At 39.7% G+C, this 15,119-nt stretch overlaps 1 protein-coding gene across 1 annotated transcript; it reads left to right on the top strand.

Moving 5' to 3' along the window:
• The first annotated feature begins 10,820 nt into the window (after nucleotides 1–10,820).
• LOC306863174 (E3 ubiquitin-protein ligase DTX3L-like) lies at nucleotides 10,821–14,871 on the top strand. The gene is made up of 5 exons (XM_079406385.1): nucleotides 10,821–10,947; nucleotides 11,053–11,198; nucleotides 11,733–11,896; nucleotides 13,571–13,782; nucleotides 14,436–14,871. The coding sequence occupies exons 2-5, from the start codon at nucleotides 11,117–11,119 to the stop codon at nucleotides 14,503–14,505; spliced, it is 528 nt and encodes a 175-aa protein (XP_079262511.1). The 5' UTR covers nucleotides 10,821–10,947; nucleotides 11,053–11,116; the 3' UTR covers nucleotides 14,506–14,871.
• The last annotated feature ends 248 nt before the right edge of the window (nucleotides 14,872–15,119 follow it).

Here is a 15,119-nt window from a genome sequence, read left to right as displayed (position 1 = left end):
TTCCAAATTAAGCTAAAGGAGGATATGAAATATCTCATTTCTCTATGCAACATAACTCTCTTTTCTTACGTTTTAACAGCATGAGCAGGGTTGAAAAAGAAGTCAAAAAGTCAAAGAGCATTTATTCTTCCCGGCAGTGACAAGCAAACCAAACTAATGGGGAACATCTCACCCAATGCCAGACAGAGTTCAGCCATCTGAATTTTTAAAGCACACGTGTGTTGCAGACAGACAGACAGGTGTGTGAATGCGTCTAGACTAAAATCACAGTTCACAGGCCCTGAGACATCGATGTCCTGGTGGCTTTCTCGTTCCATGACTCGTCGCTTTGAGACGAGACATGTCAAATCACAGCCTCACCATCACAAGCGCTCGTAGCATATGTCCATCACGATGGATGTGGGGTCAAACAGGAAACGAGCTGGCACCACCGACTAAAAACCAGTGCACAAGGCAGTCTTGGGAATAAAGTGAACTTTGGACAGACTAGACAAGCCAATCAGGGGCCACACAACCCTAATGGGCTCCTGTTCCTATAGTCACCATGACAACTCAGAGCCTGACACATTTACAATGACATGACGCTTCAGTTCAGTCTTCTCTGACAGAAAGGAAGTGACAGAGAGGAAGAGACTCTCTCTAACTGTGTCATGCTTTAACAACCAAATCACCCAATTGAGCCAATCATCAGAGTCTAAAATATTCTGGAGCCAGAGGAAACGACATCATGTCAACATAAGAACGTGCACAGATCTCTTCACTAGCTGCTTTGCCGCAGCTCTCTGCTCGACGCCGAGGCTACCTCGCCTCCACTGGCGTTGCTTCCATCCTCTTATCATTCGGACGCAAATATCATCCGTGCGAACAATCCCTCCGATCGGAAAGTGGTTCGTATTTAAGCCTGAGGCAAACGCTGATTAATTCCGACGCAACGTCCTCGCGAACCTGCCAACCTCACTCCTAAATCCACTCCAGCCACCAAGGCGGCCAATAGATCGGGAAAAGCGCCGAACTCGCCTCGCTCGACACCACCGAACGTCGGGCGTCTCCACGAGCATCGGGTCGCAGCAGCGGGCCGCGCCCGAGTTCTCACCGCAGCAAAGCCTCGCTCGCTTCCCACTTTGGCTCAGCCTTCACCGCGGTTCTCCCGACCGCAGCGCCGTATGCAGCCGGGCCTCTTGCTTCTGTTTCCAAATGCTAGCGCGAGGCGGCTCCCGCTAGCGGCTCAGACCACCGATGTTGCCAAATAATTTTCAGGTAAAAATGCTAATGGTAGGTAATTATTTGCCAAATGTTGTTAAAGGGCGTCGATCGCTCCCGTCAAACGCGACAAGAACCTTCCGGTCAAGCAATCTTGGCCTTGCAGTCCATCTACCGGCGAGGCCTACCAGTCCGACGCCGCGAGTATTGATCTCCCGTCGGATGCCGGTGAGAGCACATTTGAAACATTTGATCACATCAAGAATCGGAGACCGGTTTTGGAGATGATTTCTTTAACTGAATCTATCAGACCTTTTACTGAACTGAACAACATCTGACTCACTGAACAGAACTTTATGGACACCATGTTATGACACAGAGCTTGAATATTCTGTAACAGTGGGTCTACATTACTGAAACAAAAATACGTCTATGTCCAACTCACTATCCAGTAAAATAAAGATAGGCTGCATAAACAGATGTAAGGGAGTTAAGAACATAGAAAGAAAAGGACACTAAGAGCGAGCGTTTGAGGGCAAATAACATCACTACCACCCCGGTTTTACTTCATTCTTCACTTATCCATGGAAAGATTGAAGTAAAGTCACTGGCCACAGAAGAAGATAAATCAATTGTGGCATTTCTGGATGGAACGTTTTGCATTTAATTAGCACGAGACACGCTGGAGAATGTTGAATTATCTGAAGACACGGCTGCGTAGAGCAGCAGTCAGGTTGTCTATTAAGACGCTCCGCGTTCAGTTATCAGGACGCACTGTCCATTTATTCTGAGTGTTCACTTAATTTCGCTCAACGGCCTCTTGTAAAGAAGCCGGACATCTGATAGCTAATTATTTGGCAGCTAGCTGAAGCTGCCGGATCTCAGCAAAAGCCTTGATTCTGCTAACAAAATCCACTTTCCATCCTAAATGTCTGATAGTATAGCTGAACCGGTTTAACGGTTCTGATTAGCATAGGCTCGTCAGTCTGGTATACAAGGCAAACAGTTAGAATGAAGTGAAATGAGAATGAAGTAAAGTCGTCTCTTACCTTGTTATGGGTAGACTGAAAATATCTCTCTCAACCGGCCTGGAACAATATTTGGCACCGAGCATGGATCATTACATGACCCCTCAGGCCTGAGAACAGGGAACAGTATTGACTTTGCGAGTCCCAATGGTCGTGTATCTTTGCTTGCGCTTCTTTGGTGTATAAGAACTATAGAGTTGGATAATAGGGGATCTGAAGCTTCCTGTAAAGGAGGTTTATTGATCGCGACAGCGGTCAGACCCCTATTTGTCCGGCTGGTATTAAATGCTCCCACCTCTATATATTTAAAGGTTGATAAAAAATACATGGACTGTGGCAGTAATGGTTTATATAACAGAACTCAGACGATTAAGCCATCGTTTTAATGTGTGTGTAGTGTATTTCCCTTAAGACGTATCCTTTGCCCTGTTCATAAAGACAGATGTGGTAGGACAGCAAAGGTGGAAATGATTCGGGAGCGATTGAGGGAGTGACTCAGTGATTCACTGATATCACAGAAAAAGACAATCACTGTTTGCTACACTCTTAGAAGAAAAGGTTCTATATAGAACCTTAAAAGGTTCTATCAGGCGCTACATATTTGGAACCCCTAAAAGGTTCTAAATAGAACCCTTTTTAAGGGTTCAAGCAAAAGAATCATTTAGGGTTCTTCGTAACCAGGAAAAAGGTTCTATATAGAACCCTTTAGGGGTTCCCATCATGGGATCATTCTTTGGATTTAATTTTAGTTTTGTTTTAATAAAATTTTAAGGCTTAAACAGCTCATATAACTAATTTATCACTAAAAGAAACTGAAATATCCATAAGCATAACACATCAAGGTTTTGTGTGATCATTTAAGACATTTTTATTAGCATTTACTGTGACAAACAATATATAAGAGCAATTCATAGTGCAACAGTTACAGAGATTAACATAAATCCATGTTTCTTTATTTATAATTTTTACCTGTCTAAATGGCACTCTCCGTTTTAGAAATGTTTTTCAACCCCCTCCACCTTACTCACCCATCCAGCAAGTCAGTCACAAATATATGTTGATTGCTAAGCAACCACAAAAAAACAACAACTGAATGGAATGTTAACTTGCACAAATAAATAAACTTAAAGTTAACTTGCAAAAAGTTATTTAAAAAAATAAATAAATACACAAGTAAAGTTAGAATATGAAAAGTTTGTCATCAAATAGTACCGATATTTTAATGACCGGTATCTTATTTTGCATCTCACCACCAGGTCATTACCCTTTACCTTAAATAAATGTCAAGTATTTACTCCACATTCTCCTATAAACCAAGTAGTCTGACTTTTGACACACTTTCTTGGCATTCAGTCTCAACCCCTTCATGTGCGCGAGAACGACATCTCGATGCCGAGTCGCCATCTGCTCTGATCGAGCTAGAATCAACCAATCGTTGATGTAAAATGCGGGGTACGAGTGAAGGGCCCACGGGAAGAACCCGATATCGGTAAGCTTTGCCCCTAAAAGCAAACCTGAGGGACTTCCCGTGAGAGGGAAGGATGGAGACGTGAAATATGCGCCCTTAGATCCATCGTGACAAACCAGTCCTCGGACTTGGTCTGAGACACGACTGATGAGTGTAAGCACCCTGAACTTCAGTCACATGACTGAGCGGTTCAACTGATGCAGATCTACCATCCTTCCTTGGAACAATGAAGTACCGGCTGTAGAACCCGGACTCTCTTCCGTGAGGAGGGACCACCTCGATGGCCTCCTTCCTCAGGAGAGTGTCTACTTCCTGTTCCATGATCAGAGCCTGCTGGGGGCCCACGCACGTGGGAATCACCCCGTTGAAAGGCGGTGGCGGAGCGCCAAACTGAATACAAAAGGCCTTTCTCTACAGTACGCAGGACCCAATGAGATCCATTTGGCAGTAGTTTCCACGCTGCCTAAATGGTCTACTAAGGGAACCAGTCTCTCGAGACTGGCCTCTGATGTACCCAGAGCTGCTGGCACGGTGCCCTGAAGCGGCGGACCGGCAGGAGACGGCCGAACCAGGAGCTCTAGGGACCCCTGCAGGGGTGGCGAGCTTCTCAGCTCCGCTACACTTCGGGGCGGAAGAAACTGAGAACACCGCTCGCTGGAGCCAGCTGCGCCCTGGAACTCTGGCAGGGTTGGCAGACTGCTCTCCCGAGGGCACTGGGGGAGACGGACACCCGATCTGCCCCAGAGGGGTCTGCCCTCGTAAGTCCTGGGCACAGCACCAGGACTGCCTCAGCCTCCTAATGAACGACGGTCCTCAGACCCGCGTCATTCCTAGGAAGACCAGGCTGAACAACCAGACCCTGCAAGGCAGGACCCAAAGCGACACATCGGCAGTAGTTCCCACGCTGCCCGATGGTCTCCTAAGAGAACCAGTCTCTCGAGACTGGCCTCTGGCGTGCCTAGAGCTGCTAGCTCAGTGCCCTGAAGCGGAGGACCGGCAGGAGACGCCGAACCAGAAGCTCTAGAGACCCCCGCAGGGGTGGCGAGCTTCTCAGCTCCGCTACACTTCGGGGCGGAAGAAACTGAGAACATTGCTCGCTGGAGCCAGCTGCGCCCTGGAACTCTGGCAGGGTTGGCAGACTGATCTCCCACGCCCGTAGGCTTCTTGGCCGAGAACCCCCTTAGACTTAAGAATGGTCCGCAGATCCGGCTTAGCCTTAGAGGTCCCCGACCCAGAGCGTTAGCCGCCACGGCCCCACCTCGGTGGGGTGCGAGTAGCCACGCTCTGTTTTGCGCCTCTCTAAAGAGGGGCTGGCACGCGGCGAGGGCTGCTCCCGCCTAGCAGCCCCCTGAGCTGGAGAACGGCGAGGGAGAAACCGCTGAAACGCCGCCGCTTGTCTACGAGCCTCCTGGTACCTGTCGACGACCGCATTGACGGAGTCGCCGAACAGGCCAGAAGGCGCAAGCGGGGCGTCCATGAGGAAAACCCTATCTTCTCCTTCATGTCAAATAGGGTCGACCACAGACAGCGTTTCTAGGGAGCTCAGAGACCAACTTATATTTCAATCAAGTTGAGCCCCAATCCCTCATCCAGCTCTCTAAGCAGGTACGTCAGCTTGGTGCGCCTGCAACACTTTCTTTTTTTTCTTTTTTTCTCGGTGTGCAGACACGCACCAGCCTGACATGCAGCCGCGAGCCTTCAGAGACAACGCCACGCAAGGGGACAGATAGCTCGCGAGCGTCTGTTCCACCCGGGGCATCGCTCTGATATGAATGAGAATACATAACGCACGCGTCGCCTCGGCAACGCGCGCTGCGATCCCCGCACTCACACTCGCCGCCGTGCCTCAGCAGCGGCGGGAATGTGAGATGTACAGCGGAGAGAAACACAATCAGCCCCCTTTTTTTTTAGAGCTGACTGCGCGCCATTCTCATTATTAATATGCTTGTGCAAGCACTGTTTCATTGACGCGTCCACCTCCTCGGAGGAGGACAGGTCTAGGGAAGGGAAGAGGATAGGGGCTCGCCCGCCTTCCTACAGCGCTAGTGAAACTCACTCCTCTCTTTTTTTTTTTTTTTAAAGAGAGCCTTCAGAGAGCAGGCATAAGAATTGAAAAAGCTCACAAACGGGCAGTCAGCTCCCTCGAGAGCTGAATCTGCGCGCTCTGCTCTCAAGCAGACCACACACAGACTGCGTGTATCCCAAGCAGTGATATAATGTGTGCAGGGAGGAACACACAGCCCGGAATGCGATCTGCTATCGCCCCAGTGCTTGCACATATTGCTGGAGCCTATTCAAGTGATTGTGCAGGACAAACAACACTAAATAAGACTCACAACATGCAAAGACAATACACACAGACAGAGAAGCGGTTGCTGAATGACGAAAAGCAAACGCCGGCTCCACCGCACGTGCTTATATGCTTTCCGGTCAGTGACGTCACCCGCCTATGACGTCTCGCCCTTTCATTGGACATTTTTACACTCTGGTTCAGAGCGCGGTCACGCTGAAGGCGTTCCCCGTAGCGTTCGACGCAGCTCGAGTTCCTGGAAGGGAATCTCATTTTCATTTAGTTTAACTTAATACAAATGATTTAATTAATAAAAATGATTAAAAACCATAGACATATAAAAAACAAAAATAATACTCATTAATAAAAATGGCAAAACATAACAAAAATTTTAAAATGAAAATAAAAAATATAAAAACTAAAGTTGACCAAACGTAAATTTTTAGGCAGCAGAAATATTTTTTTTTGAAAGTTGAAACAACGTTTATTTTTTTCCCACAGTGTATCTCAAGGATACTAAATTAACACCGATCTACGGTTCAGGCTCCTGCTTCAATGTAAATCTATGGTATTTTTCATCCCTTTTATAGTCAGCCATGGTGGAAATCATAATTTCATTCAGTTATTCATAAAGCACCTCTCACCTCAAAAGTTGAATGATTTGAGTTAGCATTCATCATTTCAGTATGATGTCAGAGGTGTTGCTCTCTTCAGTGTCCCATTGGGACATCTGCTCTCAGGCCAAACAACTGTTCTTGAGACAAGGTGGCGATGAAGACAAGCTCAAAATGTAATTTGTGGTTCTGTTGCATATGACTATTATTAGAGCAGCAGACTTGAGACAGGACTCAGACAGATTAGGGGCTCCGAGCCAGTGGGCATGATGGGTAATGAAACTAGTACAGCACCAGTGTTCTCTGTTTGTTTGTGTGAATGACGGTCTCCATTGAGAAGCTTGTGTATTTTTCATGTATCATATGCTGCGGGGATCAATGGGAGTAATTAATACGCTTTGGCGTGCGCACGTACACGGGCTCTATAATCAACAAATGTTTTCGGTTGCATCACTTGACACTATCTTTGCTTTCACTGTTGTGATTTTTATATAAAAACGTGTCCATTCAGTCCCAGACAGATGCGAACCAACAGGAGATTATCTTTGTCTTCCTCTTTTTCCTCCTCTTTATCTTCCTCTATCGTCAGTGCTTCTTCTCCAGCCCTCTGGGCCACAGTGATGAATAAAGATGGCTCATATAAGTTTCAATCACCATGGAAACGCAGCACTCCCAGGGATTTAAGAGAAAGAAGCTGACGCCCAGATCTGTGAGGAATGTTCCGGCACGCTCCAGAGGAGCGCGGTACAGCTATGCTTCTCTCTCCTCACGACGCGACACTGAAAAACACACTCTGCCATGCCACCCAGACGAAATGTGCATGTGCTCTTGAGTCTTCTGAGGGACGATAGTTTTTAGAAGACGGAAGTGATGTTCTCTCAGGATAATTGTGGCTTTTGACGCAGGCACGGAAGCACTGGAAAGGCCGGGAATGCTAGTTTTTCACTAATCTACACATACATCACAGCCGTTTCAGTCCATTTCTCTCAAAAAGGGAGTTTACACAAACATTTTCCTTATGCAACTCTAAGTACTCATGATTGTCAAGTAATTTCTTAATTAGTGTAGTAGGCATATAGGCCTAAGTAGTTGAATATAAAACACTTAAACACTAACCCCTGGGTTCACAGACAAGGCTTAAGCATAGTCCTAGACTAAAATCTAAATCTGAGATGTTTCAACTGAAATAAACTTGCACTGATTGATCTTAAAACATGTCAGTGCCTTAGTTTTGTCTTAAGATGCACACCAGTAATGTTTTTTTCCAAGGCATGTTTATGAAAATTACTTAAATGTCCTAATTGAACTATGGCCTAATCCTGGTTTAGGCTAAACCCTGTCTGTGAAACTGGGCCCAAAAGTTTTCCAAGATATGGCCCTTTTTTGTTTATAGCACCAAACCTTGACTAATATTAGTAAATAAGTGAAAAACCGTTATAAATTGTATAGCTATTTCCACGGAGTTCTTAAAGGCACAATAGCAAATCCATTTAATTGTAAAAGTCAAGAAAAGCTAAATTATATATATTTTGCTGCAATTTCTTTTTATAATATTAAAGTGATTAAAAAATTACAGTTATATAATAAGTTATTATATAATAAATGATATATAATTAATTATTACAATATTAAATAATATATGAGAAATAATATGTTGGGCCTATGTGTGGTTAAGGCATATTCTATATGTTTACATAGCTACATAAAAAAAAAAGTTAATTTTAAGCGTCAAAGAGAGGTTTAAAATAGTCAAAATACAAATAAATAATATAAAAAATGAAAAAAAAAAAACTAAATTACGTTATAATTTTATATATGAAATTCTATATTGTTTATTAATTGTGATGTTGAGACATAAGAGCATTTTGTGGGCCATATTCATCCTAAATGAGGATGTAAGATCTATTTTCTTGAATATTGAAAGTGTGTGTTAGAAATAATACATATTGATGTATTTTCCATTTCCCTTGTACTGTAGAATTTACAGTATAATCTTTGAGATTGAGATGTTTTGTGATTATTTTATCAGATGAAGAAACTGAAGTGCATTCATTTTTGTTAATGTTCTGAAATGCAGTATTCATATTTGTAACATATGGAAGTTATTTTCATGGAAACTGTGATCCTTAGGCCTAATTGATGATGTGAATGTTTAAATGAGTGTTTTACAGTTACCTGTTTTGTAAATACAGGTCGGGTCTTTTGACAAGAGAGTTTTCCGTTGTTGCTACTGTGAAAGTGTTGAATATTTGACGGCGAGCCACCCATTTGGATTTCCTGGATCTCCTATCTGATTGAGAACTTTGAGCTCGGACGTTCTAAGAACCGTCATGCGGTAGGACTGTTACCAACAAAGGAATTAACAGACATTGGAGAACATTTTGTTGCTTTACCATTTTGGAAGACTACGTGGATTGCTGAACTGGTTGCATCTGATACACATACACTGATAAACGCACACACCAACATTAGTTTAAAAAAGGGGTTTTATTTCATTTTGTTTGTATGCCGGTAATTTGCCTATAGAAGGGTTACATTTACTTTTGGTGAAAAAAGTGTGGGGAAAAGTCATGATAATAATAAGGCAAATTACATTTATTTTTACTGCAAAAACCTTGACCAACATGTTAAATGATTTTATAATGCATTATATATTATAATTATAATATATATAATGCATAATAAAATATAGAGGTCATATTGGAGATTAGTGGACTGTAAGAGGAATAACATGAGAGTCTCTAGTTACTTAGAAAATGCATGCAATTATCAATATCATTAATCAGAGGTTTCTCACTGTCCTGTGTGTGTGTGTGTGCTTGAATTATCTGGTTGATTAGCTCCTTGCACTTCTAATCAAGTCATCAAGACTCTGTAACGCTCCTCAAAAAATTACTTGCTGAATTGAGCTTTTGTAATCAATATGTATATGAGAGAGAAGAGAAAAGTAGGAATTTTGTGTGCGCACGTTTGTGACAAAGAGGCAGAAAAGACAGATTGTGCACAGGCGAACATCATAAAATATCCTGTTTGTTTTGCCTCACCAAAAAAACAAAAAAAACCCAGAAGGAAACAGTAAACTTAAGTCCTTCTCTCTGCACACGTCAGTAGATTTATTGTCTGCTGAAAGCAGGAATCCTCATCTCTTCTCAGCCTGGAGTCTTTGGTCTCATCTCCCCTCATCTCACTCTGAGCCTCTGTAGCAGATCCACGGCTTCATACGTCGTCTGAGAGATATTTCTCTCCACGCTCCTGGAGAATCAGACTACCTGTTGTTCTATCCTTCCTTTATTAAATAATACTTTATAGAGTTGGAAAACCCCCTCGGTGTGATAAGGAACAGATCTCTACAAACTTTGAGTCAAATATTTGGCCACTGAAACCCCATGAAAAATTGTGTTTGGGAAGTTATACAGTAGAATACTCGTGAGCATTGTAAAAAATAAAGATTAATTTGATAGTTTGAGCACACACACACACACAATAGGTGGAGGCAAGTGACTGTTTTTATGAATGAGTCAATGAATCATTCATTCAAATGTATCATTCAAAAATGCTGATTCATTCAAGAAATAAATGTGACTGACTTAAATGAGTCACTGAATCATTCACCTCAATGGGTTGTTTAACCTAATCGCATCCAAAATAAACATTTGTGTTTGCATAATATATGTGTGTACTGTGTACATTTATATGTACATATACACACATACATGTGTATGTTTATATGTATGTGTGTGTATTCATGTATACAAATTTACACAATACACAAACATATTATGTAAACACAAACTTTTATTTGAATGCGATTAATCGCGATTAATCAATTTGACAGTACAAGTTTAAATAATACAAAATATAAGTGGATTTTTTATTATATAGAACACTTGCCAATTGTCTCATATTCTGATGTAAAACATTTAAAAATAAAACAAATGTACAAATGCCCTTTTGTATAACATTCTTAACAGAACTAAATCTATTAAATAATGAGTTTTTGGCATGCATAAGTCATTAGGACACTCATACAAATGACACTGCTTTCTGAGAATGAACCAGATAAACGACTGTAATGATTTCACACAAAAAAAAAATCACATTTAAAGTTTGAATCCTTGTTTAAACAAAAAACGAAACTGCATGCCATGCTCGTCTGCTCAAATCCTTAAAACCCCTCCCGCTCTCAATCCAGAACAGGTTTAACTACACCTGCCTTCACTTCCTTATTTATGTGCTTATTTTGGCGCTGATACTCTGTGAGCTATGAGAAAGATTCAAGATCACAGTCAGAGTGCAGATTAGCAGTTCACGCTTAATAGCAAGAGAAGCAGGGGTGCAATACATCAGGTACGTATACTACATATCAAACTTGTATACACTAAAAATGGTTTGATATAACTGCATCAAATCAAAACCTCTGTGTTGCACATATTATGTTTGTATCTATTTCAGAACTTGTTCTTTTGAAAGATTTGCGAACCTATGAAATCATCGCTCATTTAACTCAGAGCTGATCATGGGGGCTTCAGAGAGCAAGGATAAGATGCAGTGCAACAGATTCCTAAATGGAAAAGGTTCCCCGCCGCTGACTGAGACAGGTGAGCTTCTGAGCACTTTCTGTCGAGCACATCATTGGTCAATCTGACATAGGTATATGACACTGAAAGACAAATGGAACACAAAAATATGCTTCCACTTTTAAGAATGCATGAATATTATTGAATTAGATAATGAAATATGAAACCATATGGCTTTCATTTTACGAAACAAAATTACAAAAGTACACTTTTCAGTCAAATTCTAGCTTGCTTTTTTCCAATAAATCTGTCATTGTATATTATGAATTATTGTTGACTCCTCGACAAATTGCTTTTGTTCCTCTTTTGTAAGCCGCTTTGGATAGAAGCTTCAAAAATGTTGTGGTTGTCAGACATTAGTGGAACATGTTTATACAGTAGTTTATGTAATAATCTATACCTGGTTACACTGCTAGAACCCCTGTGTGAGTTTGAAGACTGACATCATTCATTTACAATCACCTATTGGACCTGTTAAAATAATAATCAATAATTAGCTCAGGAATGTAAAGTTAGCCCTTTAGTGTCTGTTTTATATTATGGTTTTTCAAACAGATGGTCACGGATCAAACAACCACAAAAAGAATAGTGTGATAAAAGAAGGAAGCCAGCCAGACGGAGGGCAGATGAATTGGAATATAAAGAGACGGAGTTTGCCGGGACATTCTGACTGTGACACCATTCAAATCATCTTTAATTTTGATGATGGAATCCAGTCGGTGAGCTTATGATGTGCTCTTATGTTTTACAGTATCACTTCGACAGTGTTTTAGTATCAAGGTGAATAGACACACCTCTTCAGTGTATCACTGACAACTCTAAAACATCTCAGTTATCCGTCTTTCTGCTCTGTGGAATCCTGTCTGGCCTGTTTCTCATTCACTTCCACGGGGCAAATGGAGACACTGACAGATGTGTGCTGATAACTACTGAAATCCCCTGTCATGATAGGCACTAATGCCTGAAGTGTTTATAAAGTGCTTTGCTTGAGCTTTCATACAGTGTGCATCAGTTGTTGTTGTTGTTTTTTTATTATTTGTTTTTTTAGTTATTTTCACGTGAATCTATAACTAGAAAAACAGCTTTACTATAGTGCCAAAGTTTTACTTTTGTTCTAGGCACGTAAATAAATTATTATAAATAATAAATAAACATGTTCTTTTATATTTCATTTATATTTTATTTTATATATAATTTATATAGAAGGTTATGTTTTCTAAATCATTAATTTAAATTTAAAATAATTGCTCAGAATAATATATATATATATATATATATATATATATATATGTATATGTATATATGTATATTGCCCATAAAAAAAACACATTTTCTATACTTGAAGTTCTTCAAGACTTGATGTACAAAAATAACTAAAACTAAAATAAAAGTTAATAACAAATATATGGACGTTTTTAAAAAAGAAAATCTAACAAATGTGAAGAAATTACAACAAAATAAAAAATGTTTATGTGTGTGTATCTCTCTCTCTCTCTCTCTCTCTCTCTCTCTCTCTATATATATATATATATATATATATATTTTATATATATATAGAGAGAGAGAGAGAGAGAGAGAGAGAGAGTTCATTTGCAAAAACAGATAACAAAAATCCTGTTTCTTTTTGGTTTGGTTTTCCTGCATTCCAATTAATATATCAAACTGCAGTTGTGTTGTTTTGAGTAAATAATAATAACTAAAATAATACAGCTAACTAACACAATAAAACACTATAAAAACATAACACAATAAAAAAACATGATTTAATAAAATTAATAAAAACAGAGTTCTGTCATGACAACTTTCTGAGGGATTGGCATGGTAATGTATAGGACAATGTTAATGTATTATGCTACGCTGCTGTTGCTGCGGCCAATACATCGACAACATGCTGCTGTGAGCATGTAAGAAATATTGCTGCTGTAAATATAACATACATGAGATAACCCTCTATAGCATGCATGAATCACCTCATAGAAGATCTATACAGGTGGAGCTGGGGAAGGTGGGGGGTTCCTGAAGCACGCTGCAAACTGCAAGCACTAGTCATATATTTGAATGTTGAGCAACGAGCTCATTGGCTACTGATACAGGATAGAACCAGCCAGCTGTGCCATGTGATGATGATGTCATTAGGTCAGATTGAGTTAGACCTATCGGACTGCACCATCTAGAGTGTCATGCCAAAACTCTGTATTTATCTGTTTTTGCAAATAAACCCTTCATACATATATATATATTCACACACACACACACACACACACACACACACACACACACACACACACAGACACACAACAAATATACACTTTTTGTGCTTATGTTTGTATGAAAATAGTTTTATAACTTAATTTAAGTATGCAAGTGATCAACTTAAGTAACTCGCCCTGCAGGACAAGCACCCTCATCCAGGACACAGCTACAAGGGCACTGAATTAGTAGCCTACCTGCCTCAGAACACCACAGGGACCAAGATCCTCCGGCTACTGCAGCAGGCCTTCGAACACAAGCTGGTGTTCACTGTGGCGGCCAATAGCAGCGGTGAATACTGTGTGATGCCTGCAGATATACCACTGAAGACTCTGGACAGCGGGGGACCTGGAAGGTATATAATAATAATAATATTTATAAATATGAAATGTATTCCAAATAATAGATCAGTGTTCACCACAGTTCCTCTTCGTTGCTGAGTTCAAATATAAATATTGTCACTTTACTAAACAACAACAAAAATATCTGGAGAAGATATACTTTGTATTAATTTGCACTGTATTTTTTCATTATTTAAATATTTTAAAATTAAAATTCCCATTTTTAATTAAAAAAAATTCAATTAATTTATTTTAAAACTGTATTCAGGTTTGTTTTTATTTCTTACTTCCTTAGTATAAAAAAATATTATTTTACTCTAAATGAATTTGATGACTTTGTCTTTAACCGTAATGAAAAATGAAACAATAATAATATAAATAATAAATATATAATATACTAAAAAGTATTCAAGTCATATGCTCTAGAAAACATTTTTTATACTAAAGTTAATTTTGTATTTTATTAAGAATAATAAATCAGTAATAAAATGTAATTTCATAAATGTTTTTGAAAATCTGTTTAACATTTAGTTTAAAAAACATAAATCTATTTCTCAAATTTTCAGTGGCCCTCCTGGGGGTCCCCAGACTCTATTTCTGATAAGTGTGCGTTTTAATGTTGAAGTTAAATAATAATCCAGTAAATTTCTCTGTCCTATTGTATCAGCTTGGGCTATCCAGATCCAACATACTTGAAATTAGTGAGGAAAAGTCTCAAGGTAAAGGGGATCAAATGAGAGAGAATGGACTACTATTACTACAACTGTTGATTCCAAACCTCATCATGACCCTCCATGATCAAGATATGGATATGGATATGGCATGATTACATGGAGTTTGACATGTCCAAATCTACAGAACATGGTCAAGGCTGATCAATTTGAGAACGAGGACCTTTATATGCCGAAACAGAGTTGCAACGATACACATGGTGACTTGTTAGATGTAGTGTATTTTCTATTAAAAAGATGAAGAATGAAGTAAGACAGTATTGTATACACTGCAAGCCATTGTACAGTATATTTGTTTAAAGTGTTTTAAATAATTAAAAATTTATGGATTTTTAAAGTGATTTTTCTACATCAGTAAATTTTCTTATACTCATCTGTGTTTAGTATTATTTATATGCTGTTTATTAATATTTTGAGTCAGCTTCGATTTTCTATTGTCAGTTTCATTTTTATTTTAGTTTGTCATTTTTTATTGTTTTATATTTCTATTTAGCTTTAATTTTCTATATTAGTTTAAATAATTTTAGTACATAAACTTTTTTTTCTTCAGTTTTTCATCCAATTTCTATCTATTTTTACAATTAACAAAAAATGGATTTTAATTGTTTTATATTAGTTTT

This window comes from Barbus barbus (genome assembly GCF_936440315.1).
Source record: "Barbus barbus genome assembly, chromosome: 44".
Classification (NCBI taxonomy): Eukaryota; Metazoa; Chordata; class Actinopteri; order Cypriniformes; family Cyprinidae; genus Barbus; species Barbus barbus.
Note: the sequence above shows the minus strand (reverse complement) of the source record. Positions and strands in the feature narration are given on the sequence as shown.

Excerpts from the sequence above, each read along its gene's own strand:
- LOC306863174 (XM_079406385.1), top strand. The coding sequence starts at position 11,117 with ATGGGGGCTTCAGAGAGCAAGGATAAGATGCAGTGCAACAGATTCCTA. Across the intron at positions 11,897-13,570 it reads TTGATGATGGAATCCAGTCG|GACAAGCACCCTCATCCAGG; the intron begins GTGAGCTTATGA and ends CTCGCCCTGCAG. Across the intron at positions 13,783-14,435 it reads GACAGCGGGGGACCTGGAAG|CTTGGGCTATCCAGATCCAA; the intron begins GTATATAATAAT and ends CTATTGTATCAG.